Raw genomic sequence first — 20,317 nt, 5'->3', positions numbered from 1 at the left:
AGCCCTTGCCTTTCCCACCCATCTGCCCTCACCTACCACCTTCTAGTTATCCTCCTTACCCTCCCCCCACAGTTTTATTCTGGTGCCCTCCCCTTCCTTTCCAGTCCTGAACAAGGGTCTCAGCCTGAAATGTTGACTGTTTATTCATTCCCAGCAATTTGTATGTGTTGCTTTGCATTTCCAGCATTTGCAGAGTGTGTTCCAAATTGGAGTTGGTTTTAACTTGGGTCAAATGTCAAAGCCAAGTTGGACAATGCCTGTCTTAATGGAATGGGTTTCCTACAGCCCTAAGTGCAATGGGCTTGAAATGTCTTTCTAAGTGCACTTTATGCATAGCCAGGCTCTTTGATCTCTGCAGTACGAATTCCTTTCCAAAGAGCGCATACTTACCAGCATGTTGACAAATAAACAGTTGAACCAAGCGTACTAGAGTTTTATGAAAGATCTTGTATTTACTTTCATAGAAATGGTTGTGTTCATAATCATTGTCAATTTAGAGTATGTTCACTTGCTGTTTATTTTGCCACCTTCTAATTGTAATGTCAGCTGGGTTCCAAGCATACTTGTGTGACCAAGCACTTTAAGCATATCTAATCTCAACTATTTGAATTCTCTAATTCCAGGTTTGTATAGTGGGTCACTTATGGCTGCTGTTTAAGCCAGCCCAGAGTTCATGCTGAGTTTCTAGTATTAAAAAGCTGTTCTCAATTAAACATGAAATATATTAAGTGTATCCCAAAGTATCTACTTAAAGTCACTGAAAATTTTAGGCAAGATTATGATTTTAAAGTATTTAATACAAACGCTGCCTCTTACCCAGTTAGTACAACGAACATGTAGAGAAGTAGAAATTGACCACTTGAGATTTCAGGAGTGGAATGCCATCCTTTCACTAAGCACAGCTGTAATCTAGAAATCCTGGTATGTTAATTCTAATATTGATGTTTTTATTTCAAAGCTCTAGTACTTTGTGTATATAAAATTCTAAACTCTTCAAGCTAGTGTAAAAATATATTCTGGAAAAAGCTGCTTTGAAAGCTGAGTCGCATAGCTTTGATAAAAATGACAAACTTATTTACATGGCTCATTTGAATGTCAGACAGGTTATTTGACTGTTATCCCTTATCACAAAAGGGCATTGAGGCAAATTGCAGCATATCCATTTATTTTCATATATTCAGGTAGATGTCTTGGATTTCTGAGTTTGCAGAACAGTTGAAAATTTATGGCTAGCAACTCTGTATTTGTTACACTCCAATATCTGGATGTAGTCTGTTATTTGCAAAGATGAGCTGAGTCACATCAAGTGGTGTTAGTAGTCGAGTTGACAGCACAATCACCTGAAAAAAGATAAACAGAATCTGAGCCATGTGTTTACAAATCTGTTACCTTAACTAATAATGGAAAGTCTTGCAAATTTGATTCACAAATATGAAGTACTAATGGTAGCATTAAACTGCTTTCTGATTTACCTACACTCATTTGATCCTGTATTCCTGTAGTATGATCAGAATGATCCTGTGCTAGTACTGGACAACTGGCCTGGTTGTTTGCATATAAGGAGAGGACACGGATACCCTACTATGTTCATTGTCAAGGCTCATTCATGATTAATAATTATTTGTGTCAATGAAAGAATGCATCTTCAAGATCAAATCAAATGTAAAAAAAAATGCCACTAAAAAACTCCTTGACACAAATTCCCAGTCTTCAAAGTGAAATATTTGTAGTTGCCTTTGTAGACATTCTCACACAAGAATGTAAAGCAAGTTGAACCAGAAGTCATACTCTGCCAACAATCAAATTGATTTTGGGAGAATAGTTTACAGAATCATATTACAAAGAGTAAGAAATCTGCCTGAGGGCATCCCCTGCAACTTGAGTAAAACCTACACAAAGCTGATACAGTACCCATTGGCCCTGTAATTAGTTCAGCACTCTTAAAAGGTTGTATCAGATTTTTAAATACTGCAATTCGCAGTACTTTAAAAATATAACACAGTATGATGTGCTTTTTGGTTGACTGCAACCTTTTTATAAAACTAGGATTGTGAAAAGTATGGTGCTAAACTAGATCACAAATACAATACTCCAGTTTTAAATTACAATGTAGGATGAACTTTGATACACTTATATGTAGCTAAAGATAGAAGTCCTGGAGCAGTATCAGTTGATCCATTAGCCAACATGCTTTCAGCTACTGCGGACAGGTTACTCCTGATTTGTTCTCCATGATTCTCTAGAAACAGATAAAAGAAATCTGACTGCAGGAATGTTAGAAATTTGAAAAATCTGAAGTAATGCAATTCACAGCAGGTAGATAAACATTTTAAAGAAAGTAAAACTTGCTAGCATTGTTAATGTTTTGAGGAGAATTTGAAACCAGAGTTCCCTTGAAGGTCACGTGAAATGTTACCATGATTTTCTCTTTCAATTGGCAATCAAGCTGCCTTACATTTCCAGCATTTTTGTGTTTCTTTTAGCAGCAATTGCCTATTCCTAACAAAGCCCCTTTAAAAGGAACGAGAAGCCCCTTGGGTCCACTCTAAAAGCAATGTATTTTTTTGAGGAGGAAATTGATTTGTTGATGAACATGCAGCCAACTATATACCTTTGTAAGGAGAAATAGATGATGTGTTCACTGTTGAAGCTTTTTCAATGAAATAGTGAAATTCTCCATGTCCAATAATTATTTAAGCTTAAATGACAGTAACAAAAAATACAGCAGATCCCATTAGATTGTGGCTGCCCTAATTATCTGAAGTTTAATGGCAATAGTTAAAAAGGTATCAAAAAGCCAAACCCCTGTTTAACTGAGTAAAAAATTATGTATTTAAATTAAATACAGAACAAATTAGTAAACTACCAATGTTACTACAGTACTATAAATCTCTCTATTAGTTCATAATGGTTACCACCATCTGAATTCATTGAGTGTTACCTGGCAATTGGTAAACTATCCATAAAGCATTAAAGTTTAAAGCTTTTCCCAATAACTCCTTTTGATCAGTTCCTGACATATTTGAACATAACAATGGTTATACGATCCAGTGCTTCCTTTGAACCCAATGTTGTAGCTTGTTTGTAGCCAAGGGAACTGTTTGGTGTGGCATGATTGAAAAAGCCTGTTTCATCTTCATTGTAGATATCTGCACAAAATTTTTGAAGCAAGTTGGGGAGTTTTGTGGATTTCCATGTTTCTGCACTTACAGTATCAGCACTACCTTTCTTGCTATGAGTGTTGCTTGAACTTAATGTGGTGCCTATATTTCCATTGAGACAACCAACCATCTGTTGCTTTAAAATCTTTGTGACCCAGCTTCTTGGCTAACTCCTTTGACTTGTTTTTTTAACATTGGTCCACTAACATGCACACTTAGTTATAATCAGAAACCATTGATTCAGGGCCTCTTCAACATCTGGGTCCTTATGTTCAGGCTTTTGTTTTTGTGATGGCCCCTGTTGCTACTCACATAATGCCCATTCTTCTCGCCATTTATCTTGCTGATGTATCAAGTGTATAATTGTGGGTTTTGCCACTCCAGTTATCTCTGCCAGCTGGTGATGAGTGGTGTTAGGAAGCTGACTTTTAACTTGGTCCAGCAGGGTAATGTTTTTAGTTAGTGTCAAACCTTTTCATGGCAAAGGTCTCAGTTTAAAAATAAATGTATCCCAAATCACTGCTTTTTTTCTGCTGGCCCAAATGGATAACCTAACACAAGCAACTGATGCAACTGTTTACTCTAAGCACAGTGTAGTGTCTTATAGCCGCACGAGTGCATGTGACTGATTGTCTCCTGCCCCAATTAGGTAGCATTGTGTCCCAAATAAACAAAGGGAATCACAGCTATTTTTCAATTTGATTTTTTTCTTTAAAAGTTGTCCCAAATAAGTGGCTGTTCCAATTAACTGATGGCCCAATGAACTGGAATCCACTGTATTACTTAGGTTTTGATTCCTAGTTGTACTACATGGAGAGTTAATTGCCAGCTGAAGTTTTGTTCCTTTCCTGATGCAATGTGTTTTGAAGCTGATTCTGCTCAGCCATGGTTACTTTGATGTGAATGCTATAGACCAGGGGTGAGCAAACTTTTTGACTTGTGGGCCACAAAGGGTTCTAAAATTTGACAGGGGGCCGGACCAGGAGCAGATGGACGGAGTGTTTTGGTAATACACCTCATAAGAGAAAATAAAATATCATGGGATATGTAGAAAACATGTGCTTTAATTTCAATTGAAAATGAACAAATGCATTACAACAAAATATCTGTCTTTGAAGTCCCATGGTATTTAGCTATTTATTGAAATGACTTTTAAAACACTGAAAATTAAATGAATAAAATACAGCTTTTTTTAATAGTAACAGTTATTATTTTAAAGCACTGAAAATTCTGTTATCCTTCAAGATATTATCATCATCACTCTCCTCCTGACTGTCTTTATTTCAAAAACGGTAGGAGATGCAGGTCTACTTGTCCTGCTCCTTCTTATTCAATTGTCCCCTGTGCCAAAACTCAACAACGACCAGCACAAGGACAGAACAGTGACAGCGCGCCAGTATGCGGAACGCGTTATTTGATCTGGAGCGCATTTTTTATTTTGAGAACGTACGTGCACCTGCGCACTACTCATGTCCATCACTTAACAGAAATGACATGTAACATGTAAGGCTTATTGAAAAAAATATTTTCAAATGCATTTTTTACATAACACAACGAAGAAACTTATTTTTAATTTCAGTGGGAACAGTGTTGTTGGTCTCCCTTTTTAGCCAGCGCATCAAAGTCTGGATTTAGTTTTGTTGTGGCGATTCTCAGGATGGATCTGAGGTGTTAACAAGGTTTATTAATATAATTTCATCAAGTTCTGCGGGCCGGATTAAAAAGCTTAACGGGCCGCATATGGCCCGTGGGCCGTAGTTTGCCCATGCCTGCTATAGACACCAGTGCACAATCTGAGTAACAAATCATCCACTCAGTTGCAGCTATGAACCATGAGGCAAATCGTGAGTGGCTGGCAAACGAGGAAAAATAAAGAGAGAAAGATGATGTTGTTAGATATGCAAGATAATGAGGCCCAGGAAAAAACTTTTCAAAAAAATCACCTTCAAATTAATTGAGATGGCGTTCAGGCATATTTCTCAATCATTGGTAGGTTTTATTCTCCTGGCATGATTAGCATACAGAAAACTGGAGAAGCGGGAACCCGGAATTACTTGAAAAGCATCTGTATGCTCTGGAAGGAGATATTCAGTGGTTTCTCAGTTGAATGAACCCCAACAGGAAAAAGAGCAACTCCTAATCTCAGATGGCTTTTTGTTGGGTGTGGGTTTTTCAGCATGAAACTGACTTAAAAAATGACATGTTCTTCACACTTACAGTAGAAATAATCAATTAGTATTGTACTTGGTTCAGACAATCTACAAAGGGAATGATAATGAATTTTAAACTCAAGGGTATATCCAGAACTGAAACCATAGCAAATTTCTTATCCCTTGGTTTATTTTTGAAGCCATTTGCAGTAAACATTTAGTTGGGATGTGTAAAATTTATTTCAAAATGGATCAACTTGATTGGTAGCAGGTTGGATCAGTTATTGGGAGTGTTGATGTTTTCCAATTTACAGAAAAGAAAGTATCAAATAACTTAGAAGAGGTACAGAGTCATATAGTCAGACAGCATAAAGACAGGCTCTATGTTCAGTCCATTACGCCCATGCCTACCATACCACACTAATCCCATTTGTCAGCATTCATCTGTAGCCCTGTGTACACTGGTGATTCAAGACATCTACAATGTTGTGAGAGTCTCTGCCTCTGCTATTCACCCAGAATGTTCCAGAATACAAAATCACTCTTTTGCTGAAAGTGTTCTTCCTCAGATCCCTTCCAAACCTCTTATCATTGCCTTAAATCTATGCCATCTAGTTTTAAGTATCTCTATTTTGGAGAAAAGTTTTCTACTTTCTACCTTATGTATGACATCAAAAGTTTGTATAACTCCCAGTCTCCACTCCAAAGAAAAGAAATTTGTCCTGTCAAGAGAACTGAGCCACTTCAACCCCAGCAATCTCCTCAGTACCCTTTCAATTCTAATCACATTCTTCCAAAAGTGTGATGAGAGAACCAGATATACCATTATTTACCAGATTTACATATCAGTCTTTTACTGCATATGAAATTTAGAGACTAAGACCCCTGTTATTGTTGCATCAGATAGAATCTTTGGGTAATTGATATCTATTGGCTAAATTAGCTCACTTTGTGGGCAGATTTCCCACCACCTTGTTTACGTTCCAGTATCCTAGTGTGTTGTTCAACTATATACTCATTACTTTTCATTGCAAATATCTATTCATCTGGATTGCTTCACAAACAACATGAACACTGCAACAAAGTAAAATTAAGTTGCTACTGCAGTCTCCTTGATTTTCAAATCGTTTCAAATCGTAGTGTTCTATGTTCTTCACAATGTTTATTTTTTTGATGTCAGATCATATCTTCAAACAAAAATGTTCACTTCTAATCTACCTCTGCTTTAGCCTTGATGCCTTTACCTCCTGATTGACATAGTACTCTTTCAGTAAACTTTTAAGATATCGCATGCCTTTCACTGCCTCCATCTCACAAATCTTCACTCCATGTATGGTCCACTCCAGTTCACCATACTTAATTTTAATTTCCCCAATATTGATTGGCATCTTCCTAGAGCAAGGGGTTTAGTCGGGGTGGAGTTTGTTAGCTGTGTCAGCAAGGTTTCCTGACACAATATGTAGATAAGCCTACAACAGGAGAAGCTGTACTTGAACTGGTATTGGGAAATTAACCTGGTCAGCTATCAGGTTAGTGATCACAATTCTATCTTCTTTACCATAGCATTGGAGAGGGATAGGAGCAGACAAGTTAGGAAAGCGTTTAACTGGAGTAAGGGGAAATATGAAGCTATCAGGCAGGAACTTAGGAGCATAAATTGGGAACAGAATTTCTCAGGGAAATGTATGGCAGAAATGTGGCAAATATTGAGGGGATATTTGCGTGGAGTTCTGCATAGGTATGTTCCAATGAGACGGAAAGGGTGGTGATGTACAGGAACTGTGGTGTTGAAAATCTAGTCAAGAAGAAAAGCTTACAAAAGGTTCAAAAAAGTAGGTAATGATAGAAATCTAGAAAATTATAAGGCTAGCAAGAAGGAGCTTAAGAATGAAATTAGGAGAGCCAGAAGGGGCCATGAGAAGGCCTCGGTAAACAGGATTAAGGAAAACCCCACGGCATTCTACAAGTATGTGAAGAGCAAGAGGATAAGACGTGAGAGAATAGGACCAATCAAGTGTGACAGTGGGAAAGTGTGTATGGAACTGGAGGAGAAAGTGGAGATACTTAATGAATACTTTGCTTCAGTATTCACTACAGAAAAGGACCTTGGCAATTGTAGGGATGACTTACAGCAGACTGAAAAGCTTGAGCATATAGACATTAAGAAAGAGGATGTGCTGGAGGGTTTGGAAAGCACTAAGTTGGATAAGTCACTGGGACTGGACGAGATATACCCCAGGCTACTGTGGGAAGTGAAGGAGGAGATTGCTGATCCTCTGGCAATGATCTTTGCATCATCAATGGGGACAGGAGAGGTTCCGGAGGATTGTGGATGTTGTTTCCTTATTCAAGAAAGGGAGTAGAGCTAGCCCAGGAAATTATAGACCAGTGAGTCTTACTTCAATAGTTGGTAAGTTGATGGAGAAGATCCTGAGAGGCAGGATTTATGAACATTAATATGATTAGGAATAGTCAGCGTGGCTTTGTCAAAGCCAGGTCATGCCTTACAAACCTGATTGAATTTTTTGAGGATGTGACTAAAGACATTGATGAAGGTAGAGCAGTAGATGTAGTGTATATGGATTTCAGCAAGGCATTTGATAAGGTACCCATGCAAGCTTTTAAGAAAATAAGGAGACATGGGATCCAAGGGGACATTGCTTTGTGGTTCCAGAATTGGCTTGCTCACAGAAGACAAGGAGTGGTTGTAGACGGGTCATATTCTGCATGGAGGTTGGTCACCAGTGGAGTGCCTCAGGGATCTGTTCTGGGACCCTTTCTCTTTGTGATTTTTATGAATGACCTGGATGAGAACATGAAGGGATGTTGTTAGTAAATTTCCTGGTGACGCAAAGGTTGGGGATATTGTGGAAAGTGTGGAGGGCTGTCAAAGGTTACGAAGGGACATTGATAGGATTAAAAACTGGGCTGAGAAGTGGCAGATGGAGTTCAACCCAGAAAAGTGTGAAGTGGTTCATTTTGGCACGTCAAATATGATGGCAGAATATAGTATTAATGGTAAGACTCTTGGCAGTGTGGAGGAGCAGAGGGATCTTGGGGTCTGAGTTCATAGGACACTCAAAGCTGCAGTGCAGGTTGACTGTGTGCTTAAGAAGGTATATGGTGTTTTGGCCTTCATCAACCGTGGGATTGAGTTTTAGAGCCGAGAAGTAATGTTGCAGCTACACAGGACCCTAGTCAGACCCCACTTGGAGTACTGTGCTCGGTTCTTGTCACCTCACTACAGGAAGGATGTGGAAACCATAGAAAGAGGAGATTTACAAGGATACAAGATTTACAAGGATGTTGCTTGGATTGGGGAGCATGCCTTATGAGAATAGGTTGAGTGAACTCAGCCTTTTCTCTTTGGGGCGACGGAGGATGAGAGGTGACCTGATAGAGGTGTATAAGATGATGAGAAGTATTGATCATGTGGATAGTCAGAGGCTTTTTCCCAGGGCTGAAATGGCTAACACGAGAGGGTACAGTTTTAAGGTGCTTGGAAGTAGGTACAGAGGAGATGTCAGGGTAAGTTTTTTATACAGTGGGTGCTGAGTGCGTGGAATGGGCTGCTGGCGACGGTGGTGGAGGCGGATACGATAGGGTCTTTTAAGAGACTCCTGGATAGGTACATGGAGCTTAGAAAAAATAGAGGGCTATGGGAACCCTAGGTAATTTCTAAAGTAAGTACATGTCTGGCACAGCATTGTGGGCTGAAGGGTCTGTATTGTGCTGTAGGTTCTCTCTGTTTCTATACCCTTATCCTTCCTAAACCTCCATACCTTTACAATCTCAATTTACTCTTTATTTATTCTTGCTCAGCATTCACTCTCTGTAAGCTGCACCAATAAGCCTATCTACAACTGTGAACTATAGAGATATTACTTGTAGCTGTGGCCAGACATAGTTTTATGGCCTGTAGCAGCAGACGAAGACATCATGAACTCTTGTTCTCTTGACTAAAGTTACAGAGATACCAATAACCCTTAATGGACATTCCAATGCATTAATTTATTCAGCAGATGGAGTTATTCCACTATGGAGGATTTCACAATCAAATCCAGACCTTTAAACACGCATCAAAACCAATTCAAGCTCAACAGAAAGCAAGAGGAAATCTTTGATTCCTCCTTCCCTGAGCCTAAATCCATGAAAGTCAATTGGAAAATTGAAAGGCCAGCTAACTGAGCATAAACCTTAGCTTATCAGTCCTCAGTTTTAGGACTGAGGAGCAATTATTTAAAATAGTAACAATTGCTTTCAATATGTACAATGTTGACTCACTCCATCAGTCAAGTGCAAATATTACTCACCTGAGAGTTGGGTTTGTATGTTGAGACGAGGTCTTTTATCATTCGTACTTCTGAGATTGTGACTCCACCCAAAAGGAACACGATTAGCAAGGGATGGTCACTGGGATGGGGCCGGCTCACCTATCATGTTAACAACATACAACAGTATTTTTGTCATAATCCAGACTACACTGTACAACTCAATGCTCCTTTTCCAAGGCAGAAAAAAATAAATTACAAAAAAAAGAAACAATTCAATAACAACACACACATACAGAAATTAACAATTACCGTGTTAAAGAATACTGATGAAAATGGCACAAACACATCATTATACAGATCAGTGAATAACTTTGATTTAAAAAATAATTTTTAAGATTGTCATTCAACACCGAGATAAATTTAACGATGTGATACATTTCTAGCAGTTTTTGAAATAGTTGCCAAAAAAACTTGCCTCGTAATTCTCCTTTAAACTTTCCCCTCCCTCTCTAAAGCTATGTCCATGTTTAAGAGCTATTTAGACAGCCACACGACTAGGCAGGGAATAGAGGGATATAGCCCCTGTGCAGGCAAACAGAATTAGCAACAGGACAGGGACTCTGTGGAGTGGTTCCCTGAACAAACTGTCCAAATCACTGGCAGAATGTCTCATCGCCTGAACTCATTAACAAACATCAAAAACTCTCATGATGAGAGGGGCCCTCATAGTCAGATCCTTCCTGTACAGATGACAGAATCCTACCAACACACTGCTCTCGGGACAACTGTGATGGGAAAGAGATGGTCGCTCACCTCCTTGCAGACTGGATTTGCTAAGAGTGTGTGGTGAAGGATGCAAGGGTCCTTGTCTCGGTTCACCCCCAGCAGATGCAGAACAGAGGACTCTCTGATCTACGGAGTGTTCCCAGGGGTACACACACTGAGAAAGGCAAGAAGTGCTACTGAAAGGTCATCAGCTTGCTAAAAGTCACACTTTGAACTGACCGAAACTTGCTGGTCTTCCAGTACAACAAGATGTCTGTAAGGAAATGCTGCTGACTGGCACACTCCAGACTGCAGGAGTACATGCTGAGAGATGTACTGAAGCTTGGTGCAGCCAATGCAAAGACTCTGGTGGGAAGGTCCACAGACTAAGCTTCTTCACTACAAGACATGGAGGGGCTGAGTCGGATGGGGAAGTCCCTCAAAAAAATGAAAGGGTGTACCACCCCATGAGCAATAGTACCATAATTTCAAAAAAACACACTATTGAATGTAATAACCGTGAATGTCGAAGTGTTGCAGCATTTCTTCTTTTGTATATATATTTTTATTATGAATAAAGTCTATTTTTGAAATAAACAAAGATGGAATTAGTTTAAATTGACATGGTGTTCAGCACGGCTATCGTAGGTTAAAGGGCGCTGTGCCATACTGTAACTGAAGTTCCATTCCAATTAGACAACAACTCTGTGTGGCAAGTTAAAAAATAACCCAGAGCAAAGAAATCTGCCCTGAAGTATTTTTCTGTCCAAGAGAAATAGTTTTCCAACAGGATATAAGGAATGCAAAACAAATTCCAGAAATACCAAGCCACAGCTTAGTTAGTGAGTTCAAATGTTCAAAGTGAAATGACGTCATCAGTTTAATTTGAAATGAGGCCAGCAATTGGTGCTTCAGCACATGGATGCGAAGGCCTTATTTCTTCCTTTCACTGTCAGATTCATCTTTGTTAGCCACTCAGGCAGGAAATGCTGCTTCCAACTTTAAAGTCAGCAGCAGCCTGAATTAAAATGTCCACAGAAAAGGTAAACTCAATAGTGTGTGAGAAGTTGGTGTGTAATTATTGAATTGAGAAAGGAAGAAATTTTTATTCGTTTTAAAAAAGTAAACATTGCTGGCTTCATTTACTCTGAATTTGTCTGATCAGTTATCTGCTCAACATCAGTTTCACGACAGCGCTTAAGCTCCGTCAATGAACAGTCATCTATTTTGTTAATTTTATGGGTGTTTATTATTCAAAATGTAAAATTTTCACTCTTGGATTAATCTGAAATTGCTCGATTGGATTTAGTTATTTATTTTAGATATTTATTAGAGATACAGCACAGCAGAGGCTCTTCCAGCACGAGGACCTGCACCGCCCAGCAACCCACCTATTTAATGCTAACCTATTCACAGGACAATTTACAATGGCCAATTAACCTAGTTAAAAGCAAGTCTTGTTTATTGGCCAGGCCTAATCTCCGAGAGTAATGTTAATAACCTAATTTTCTACAAGATGCTGTTTCATCAGAATTTTCCTGCAACAACTTACTGCACAAAAGTGACTTAAAGCAGGGCCTGGCTGTTTATTATCATCTTTATTCTTTTATAAATATCTCAAGGTAGAAACTCAAGTGGCAAACACCTGTATGATTAATATCCAATATACTGAATGAGATTTGATCAATTTTATCAATATAATTCATCAGATGCCTGAAAATTATTCATTGGGTAAAACTCTGCTACCATAGCATGTGACTGGGCAATAACTCAGAGACAAATACATCAAATACAGACAAATACTGTGTCCGGTGCTCCCAGTGTGGCCTTTTACATATTGTTGAGACCCAATGCAGACTGAGAAATCGTTTTGCAGAACACCTACGCTCTGTCCGCCAGAGAAAGCAGGATCTCCCAGTGGCCACACAGTTTAATTCCACGTCCCATTCCCATTCTGATATGTCTATCCATGGCCTCTACTGTCAAGATGAAGCCACACTCAGGTTGGAGGAACAATGCCTTATATACCGGCTGGGTAGCCTCCAACCTGAACATTGACTTCTCTAACTTCTGTTAATGCCCCTCCTCCCCCATCCCTGATATATTTAGTTTTCTCCCCCCTCCTTTATTTCTCCTCTCTCTTTCTGCCCATCACTCTGCCTGTTCTCCATCTCCCTCTGGTGCTCCCCTCCCCCTTCTCCAGCTCTGTATCCCTTTTGCCAATCACCTTTCCGGCTCTCAGCAACACCCCACCCCCTCCAGTCTTCTCCTATCATTTCGCAGTTTCCCCTCCCCCTCCTACTTTTAAATCTCTTACTATCTTTCCTTTCAGTTAGTCCTGACGAAGGGTCTCAGCCCGAAACGTCAACAGTGCTTCTCTGTATAGATGCTGCCTAGCCTGCTGCGTTCCACCAACATTTTGTGTGTGTGACAAATACATCAGCAGTATTGTATACCCTCTTGGTATAGGAATTAAGATAAAATTGTACTAACTTACGCCTGATTGCTCTATTCCCTTTGAAAAAGAATCCCTAAAAATGTCCTCTACTGTCCAGAAAAAAATTGTCATTTTTAATTCTCTGAACAGAATTATCTGCATTTTCATAAATTTATTTTTTTTATCAACTTTAATCATTCAGAAAGAATGTTACAAAATAATTGGTTGTTTAGTTGTACACAATTCAATTTATTTCTTGTTTTTGATTACTTAGCTATGCTCAAATTCAATTATTTCAGCCTCTAACAATTTGCCAGATGGTTGGGAATGAGAGTGAGCTTGTTATAACTGAAGAGGCTGTATATTTAGTGAACTTCTTCCTTTATCTGACTAATGCTTCTTTTCATAAAGTGTTGACACCTCTCAGCTAAAGAGGTTGCATGGTTGAATGCTCTTCAGTACTTTATCAGCAGATCATTAATCACAATTACGCCATTACTGTATGCACGAGTTTTCAGCCTATTTGATCTTGTGAAGCATTACACCTGAGCCATAACCTTCCCTTTATCTCTTTATAGCAGCTGTCCTCCCCTCTGTCTTTCAGTCCAGATGACGAATCCTGACCCAAAATATTGAATGGCCACTTCCCTCTACTGATGCTGAGCTCATTCTGCAAATCACAAACACTAGAGATTCTGTAGATACTGGAAGTAATCTTCAGTTCCTCCAGCTCTGGCTCCAACAGCAGCCCTGACACAGGCCACCTCCAGGCTGAGACCTTTCTTACTGCCGCTGAGTCCTACTGCTCTTCTTCTTCCAACGATCTCCCTACCCACTCTTGGTCTCTCAGGCTCTCCTCTACCCCTCACACCCCCTTCATTTCTCTGAGCCCATATCTTCCTCCCACCCCACTTTCCCTGAACACCGCAATCCTCCCTTGACCCCAGCTCCCACACCTGCAATGTCTTCACCATCCTTTTCTACTTTCCTTTCTCTGTGGCGGAATGTTCGGTCCTTAGCAAGGGTCTTACTACCCCTGTACCCGCTCCACCCATAACGCCGAACTCTTCTTCCATTGCTTGTCTCCAAGCCTACTTCTTTGATAAGGATTCCCCAACTCTCACTGAGATCTATGTGCCTGTCATAGATCTCTTCATTTTAAAATGCTGACGAGACATCAAGCATTCCAATATAAAGAGGTGAAAGGATAGTTTTGGCTCAGGTGTGAACCTCCACATGATCAAATGGACTGAAAACTCTAAAAGTTTTGAATTTTGAACTTCACCTTTCCTTTCACCTATTCTAAACTCACCCTCTCTGAACACACTGTCCTCCACTTCCTCTGCAACAATCCCCACTTTATCATCAACCCTGCATACAAGCGCAGTGCTGTTGTAGTCTGGCAACTGACCTCCACCAGAAGGTAGCTCTCAGTCACCTCCTCTTACTTTGCCTTTGCACAGGACCCCACTAAAGAGACCATGTTTCCTTCACCCATGCTGAGCTCATCAATTTCATCACCTTTGCTTCCAACTTCCACCCTGCCCTTAAATTTACTTGGTCATATTCCCTTTCTTAATCTCTCTATCTCCATCTCTGGAGACAGACTACCCACCGACATATTTTACAAGCATGTTGACTCTCACAGTTATCTTGACTATACCGTTTCCCACCATGTCACTTGCAAATATGCTGTTTCCTTCTCTCAGTTCCTCTGACTCCACCACATCTTTTCCCAGGATGAAGCTTTCTATTCTAGAACATCTGGGATGTCCTCTTTTCTCAAAGAAAATTGTTTCCACCACCATCAATGGTTCCCTCATCCCCATCTCCTCCATTTCCTGTACATCTGCTCTCACCCCATCTTCCCGTAATCATAAAGTTCCCCTTGTCCTTACCTACCACTCTGTGAGCCTCCATATCTAACAAATCATTTGTGGGTGGGTGGAGTTAAGAAATTGCAAGAGTGAAAAAAACATTATGGGAATCATAATGGTTTCAGAGCAGCTTGTGCTTGAGGCTACTCGGGGAAAGGCTATCTTAGATTGGGTGTTGTGTAATAACCTAGAACTTACTAGGGAGCTTAATGCAAAGGAAAACTTAGGAGGCAGTGATCATAATATGATTGAATTCATACTGCAGTTTGAGAGGGAGAAGCATAACTCACATGTATCTATGTCACAATGGATAAAGGGAATTACAGAGGCTTGAGAGAGGAGCTTGCCCAGGTAGACTGGAGAAGGATATTGGCGGGGAGATGGCAGAGCAGAGATGGCTAAAGTTTCTGGGAATAGTTCACAAGGCAAAGGATAGATATGTCTCACAGAGGAAGAAGTTCTCAAATGGCAGGGATAGGGAACCGTGACTGACAAAGGAAGTTAAGGACTGCATAAAAGCCAAGGAAAGGGTATATCAGGTAGCAGAAGTGAGTGGGAAGTTGGAGGATTGGGAAGCTTTTAAATTCCAACAAATGGCAACTAAAAATGCTATAAAAAGGGAAAAGTTAAAATATGAGGGCAGACTTGTTAATAATATAAAGTAGGATACCAACAGCAACACGTACAACATGCTGGAGGAACTCAGAAGGTTGGGCAGTATCTGGTTTCCACGGATGCTGCCCAACCTGCTGAGTTCCTCCAGCTTGTTGTACGTGTTGCTTTGACCACAGCATCTGCAGTGTACTTTGTGTTTAGGATACCAAGAGGTTTTTTAGTTATATAAAGAGTGGACAAAGGAGAGGCAGTGAATGTTATTTACTTGGATTTTCAGAAGGCGTTTGATAAGGTGCCACACATAAGGCTCCTTAACAAGACAGAATCCTATGGCGTTACAGGAAAGATGCTGGCATGGATAGCGGAATGGCTGACAGGCAGAAAGCAGCGAGTGGGAATAAAAGGGAGCCTATTCTAATTGGCTGCTGGTGGCCAGTGGTGTTCCTCAGGGGTCAGTACTGGGTCCGCTGCTTTTCACATTGTCAATGACTTAGATAATGGAATTGATGGTTTTGTGGCAAAGTTTGTGGATGATATGAAGATAGGTAAGGGGTAGGTAGTGCTGAGGAAGCAATGTGATTGCAGCAGGACTTAGATAAATTGGAAGAATAGGCAAAAATGTGGCAGATGGAATACAGTGTTGGGAAATATATGAGAATGGATTTTGGTAAAAGGAACAATAGTGTGGACTATTATCTAAATGGGGAGAAAGTTCAAACATCAGAGCTGCAGAAACTTGCGCAAGACTCCTGGAAAGTTAACTTATAGGTTGAGTCTGCGGTAAAACATGCAAATATAATGTTGGCATTTATATTAAGGGGAATAGAATATAAAAACAAGGAGATAATGCTGAACACTAGTCAGGCCACATTAAGAGTATTGTCAACAGTTTTGGGCCCCACATCTCCAAAAGGAGGTGTTGTCATTGGAGAGAGTCCAGAAGAGGTTCATGAGGATGATTCTGGGGATGAAGGGGTTAACATACGAGGAGCGTTTGGCAGCTTTGACCCTGTGCTCATGGGAATTTAGAAGAATGTGGGGGGATCTCATTGAAACCTACCTAAAGTTGAAACGACTAGCTAGGGTAGATGTGGAGAGGATGTTTCCTGTGGTGGGGGTATCTGGAACTAGAGGGCACAGCCTCAGAATTGAGGGGCAACCCTTTAGAACAGAGGTAAAGGGAGTTTTTTTAGCCAGACAGTAGTACATCTGTGTAATGCTCTGCCACAAACTGCGGTGGAAGCCAAGTCCATGTGTATATTTAAGGTGAAAGTTGATTGTTTCTTGATTGGTTGGGCATCAAAGGATATGGCTAGAAGGCAGGTGTATGGGGTTGAGTGGGATCCGGGATCAGCCACGATGGAATAGTGGAGCAGTTTCGATGGGATGAATGGCCTAATTCTGCTCCTATGTCCTATATCATCCTCCTTAACTTTTGCCATCTCTAATGGGAACATACCATTAAGCACACCTTTTCCCCTCTCTCCAACTTAATGTCGATTCTCTAGCCTCTGACTGTTATGCCCGCAGCCCCCTCCTTTGTGAGAATCGCAAGATCACTATTGGGTTGGGTCAGGGGGCCCAGGAAATGAGAAGGAGACGTGCGGACTGTCTCGTTCCCCGGCGATGTAAAGCTAGGGGAAATGGCCATTGTCTCTTGGAGACACATTTGTGGATTGAGATCCTATGCTACGTGAGAGCCCTCGGGCAAAGTGGGCTGGGTGAAGGGGAGAGATTGCATCATCCCCCAACCTGATTGACATCTACGACCTTGCAAGTCAGGATAAAAGAGGGGCTGTAGGAACGGCTGTAGAAACGCTAGCGATCTCGTAATAGCGGGAAGCCATTTGAAGGAAGCCATGTGCGTTCAGTTCCATTGCCTGGGACTGGTGGCTGGTACCTGGTACCACGGAAAACGGCTTTGAACTAACAACGGGGAACCAACTCCCCTGACTCAACGGATTGGCCTCATAAAAGACCCGGGCAAGTTTAAAACCGTCTCTCTTAAACCCAAAGAGCTGCAGCTTGAATGACAGTGACTTTTATTTTTCCATCGGACAATACAGTATCCCCTAGACAACGATAGAGCTATTTCTTATTGATTATTATTATTGTACCCACGCCTTTAGATTGAGTATTGACGACGTATATTATCTGAATGTTTGTATTAATCTTATTTTTGTGCCCCTTTATTAATAAAGACTTTAAAAAATAGTACCATCAGACTTCAACGGACCTCTCTATCTTTGCTGGTGAGTGACCCAGTTACGGGGTATGTAACATGACAATTTCTTCTCCCTCCCTGCTTCTCTCTTGTTCCATTCCTTATTCTGGTTACTCTATTATGCCTTCTCTTCTCCTCACCTGCCAATCATCTCCCTCGTGTTCCCTTCCACCTTCCTTTTTTTCCACGACTCAGTACCCTCTCACCTTAGATTCCTCCTTCTTCAGTCTTTTGCCTCCCAGCTTCTAATTTCATTCCCCCTCCCCGACGCGCCCACTTCCCCCTCACCTGGCCTCAACTATCACCTGCCAGCTTGTACTCCTTCCCCTCTAACCACCTTCTTTTTATGGCTTCTTTTCTCTTCTTTTCCAGTCCTGATGAAAAATCTCGGCCCAAAACTTCAACTGTTTGTTCCCCCATAGATGCTGCCTGACATGGTAGGAACCTCCAGCATTTTGTGTGTAGAGTTCATTCAGCATCTTGCTTGTTGCCCCTTAGCTGACACCACCCACTTCCTCCCAGCAAGTGATGGTGATAACAATATGGAAAATGGGATGGCTTCCTCATCATTATACAAGGACACATTAAGGGTCAAATGGAACTCGAAGAAAAGCTTGGTATCTTCTAATGACTTTCTGACTCCACTATTTACAGGTCAGTCATCAGTTGGGCTAGAACACATTCCATTTTCTTCCGCATGGTGTGGCGGGGGTGGGGGGAGTGCCGTTGTGGAGAATAGGGGCATGCAACTCCAACACTCCTAGAGGTGTTCAGCATCCTGAGATAAATACCCATCTCCCACACCAGCATACTTCTGGGCTACACTGTATAATATTTACAGTCAGTATTGCACCAATTCACCAAGGCTTGTTCAACAGCAAGTCAGATCACCGTGACTATTTCCAACAAGGCAGTCTTGTATCACTTGACGTCTTAACCCTCCCACGTATCACTGTTTTTCTTCTTCTCTGGTCCAAAATCCTGGAATCCCCTATCATTAATTCACAGTCGTACAGCACAGAAAACATGCCACATCCATGCCGACCTTCTTCCTGATTTACATTGATCCCATTTGCCCGCTTTAGGTCCATATCCATCTGTTCCTTGCCTATTCAAATGCTGATCTAAATGGCACGTAAACATGGTGATTCCCTCTTCCGCAGTGAGTTCCAGATATTAACTTTTGTTTCAAAACCATTTTAAAGCTCTTTCCTCTCAGCATAATCCCATGCCTTCCTGTTTTAGATATTCCTACCATGGAAAAAAACATTTCTAACTATCTACCTAGTCCATGCCTCTTATAATGTTATACACCTCCATCAGGTGACCCTCAACCTCCTTCATTCCAGGGAAAACAAACTTATCCATTGTCTCTCCATAACTAAGGTCTTCTAATCCAGCAACATCCAGGCGAATCTCTGGTGCACTAATGTCTTCCTTATATTGTGCAGACCAGAACTGCACACAATACTCCAAGTGCGGTCTAACTAGTGTTTTGCAAAGTTATGGCATTATGTTCCAGCTTTTATAATCTATGCCCCAACATAGACAGGCATAGTATATGCCTTTTTCACCGCCTTATATGTATAGTGATAATCTTTTTTTAAGTTAAGCACAGCTAACCTTCATGAACATACTGAATCCAGTTTTGAGCAGTTCAGTTAAACCACCAGACATGTATTCAATATCCACAGTGTCAGTTCGGTCTGGGTGAAATATCTCCTCCAAAATCTGCTTCACCAAAGGTTTGTACGTTGCCTACAAAAATAAAAAAAAAGTTTGAATTAATCCTATTTGCTAGGAGAAATTAATGCATGAAAGTATTTTCAATAAAAATCGTAATGTATTACAAGCAATTAATCACAGTGGACCTCATTGCAGCTGGCAGATGTTCTTTGTAGCCTTGCCAACTGTCTAGGCTCAACAGGCCTGTGGTTTAATGAATTCCACAACCTAAGTGAAGCTTTCAGCTACATTTGAATTTCCACCATTTCTCCTCCACTTAAAAAAAGGTCTGGCAGAGGTTGTAATTCTTGCGGCAATTGGCAAAATTCTATCTTCCCCAGAGAATGCTGGTGCAATTCTACATTGCCATGATAAAGATCATCCTCACATCAGCCATTATTGTCTGGTTTGGTGCAGCATCCTCTCACAATCTAAGAAAACTACAGCAAACTGTCAGGACAGCAGAAAAGATAATGGACTGCAGTTTATCATCTTTGCAAGACTTGTATGTATCCACAACAAAGAAGTGGGCAGGAAAAGAAAAATCATTGTGGACATTACTCGCCTAGCAAACTGCCTTGTTCCAAAGCAGTTTCCCTCTGGAAACCACCATTGGACTTTGAAAGCAAAAATTTCACATCATCATAAAAGTTTCTTCCCCTAAGTGATCTGATCAACCATTCTAGTTAGCCCTTCCGTACCCCACTATTTATTACCTCAGTCATTGCACTGCAAACACTTTAAACCACTTTTTATAATGCTGTTTACATTGTAAATACATGCTGGTATTTATGCACATTTTTATTCCATATCTGTACTTCTAACTTTATTTTTAATTGTTAAATGTCATTTTTTGTTGAATTTTGCACCAAAACATCACAGCAATTTCCTAACACATGTAAATGTATACAGTGAATAAAGCTGATCCTTGATCTTTGAAGTTAATCCCTTTTCATACCTTAAAACATACTTTTTTAAAAAAATCAAGCTTTTAGTCTTTAGTTTAGTGTTTACTTCGTCAGTTTATTTTTGTTATGTTCTTGTTATATTAAAGGGGGTTTATAAAAGTTGCTTCATGTGGCCAACATC

At 40.5% G+C, this 20,317-nt stretch overlaps 1 protein-coding gene across 1 annotated transcript in view; it reads right to left on the bottom strand.

The window, feature by feature from the left end:
- Positions 1-1,060: 1,060 nt before the first annotated feature.
- The window catches only part of scfd2 (sec1 family domain containing 2), a 259,523-nt gene continuing 240,266 nt past the window's right edge, over positions 1,061-20,317 (bottom strand). Inside the window, exons 7-9 of the mRNA XM_073064670.1 lie at positions 19,127-19,261; positions 9,625-9,744; positions 1,061-1,340 (exon numbers count right to left, since the gene is read on the bottom strand). Of these exons, the coding sequence (XP_072920771.1) occupies positions 1,248-1,340; positions 9,625-9,744; positions 19,127-19,261 (348 nt within the window). The 3' untranslated portion in view covers positions 1,061-1,247. The remainder of the gene's footprint in view (positions 1,341-9,624; positions 9,745-19,126; positions 19,262-20,317) is intronic.

The sequence above is a fragment of the Hemitrygon akajei genome, chromosome 13 (genome assembly GCF_048418815.1).
Source record: "Hemitrygon akajei chromosome 13, sHemAka1.3, whole genome shotgun sequence".
Lineage (NCBI taxonomy): Eukaryota > Metazoa > Chordata > Chondrichthyes > Myliobatiformes > Dasyatidae > Hemitrygon > Hemitrygon akajei.
The sequence above is the reverse complement of the archived record's forward strand: the minus strand, read 5'-3'. Positions and strand labels throughout refer to the sequence as shown.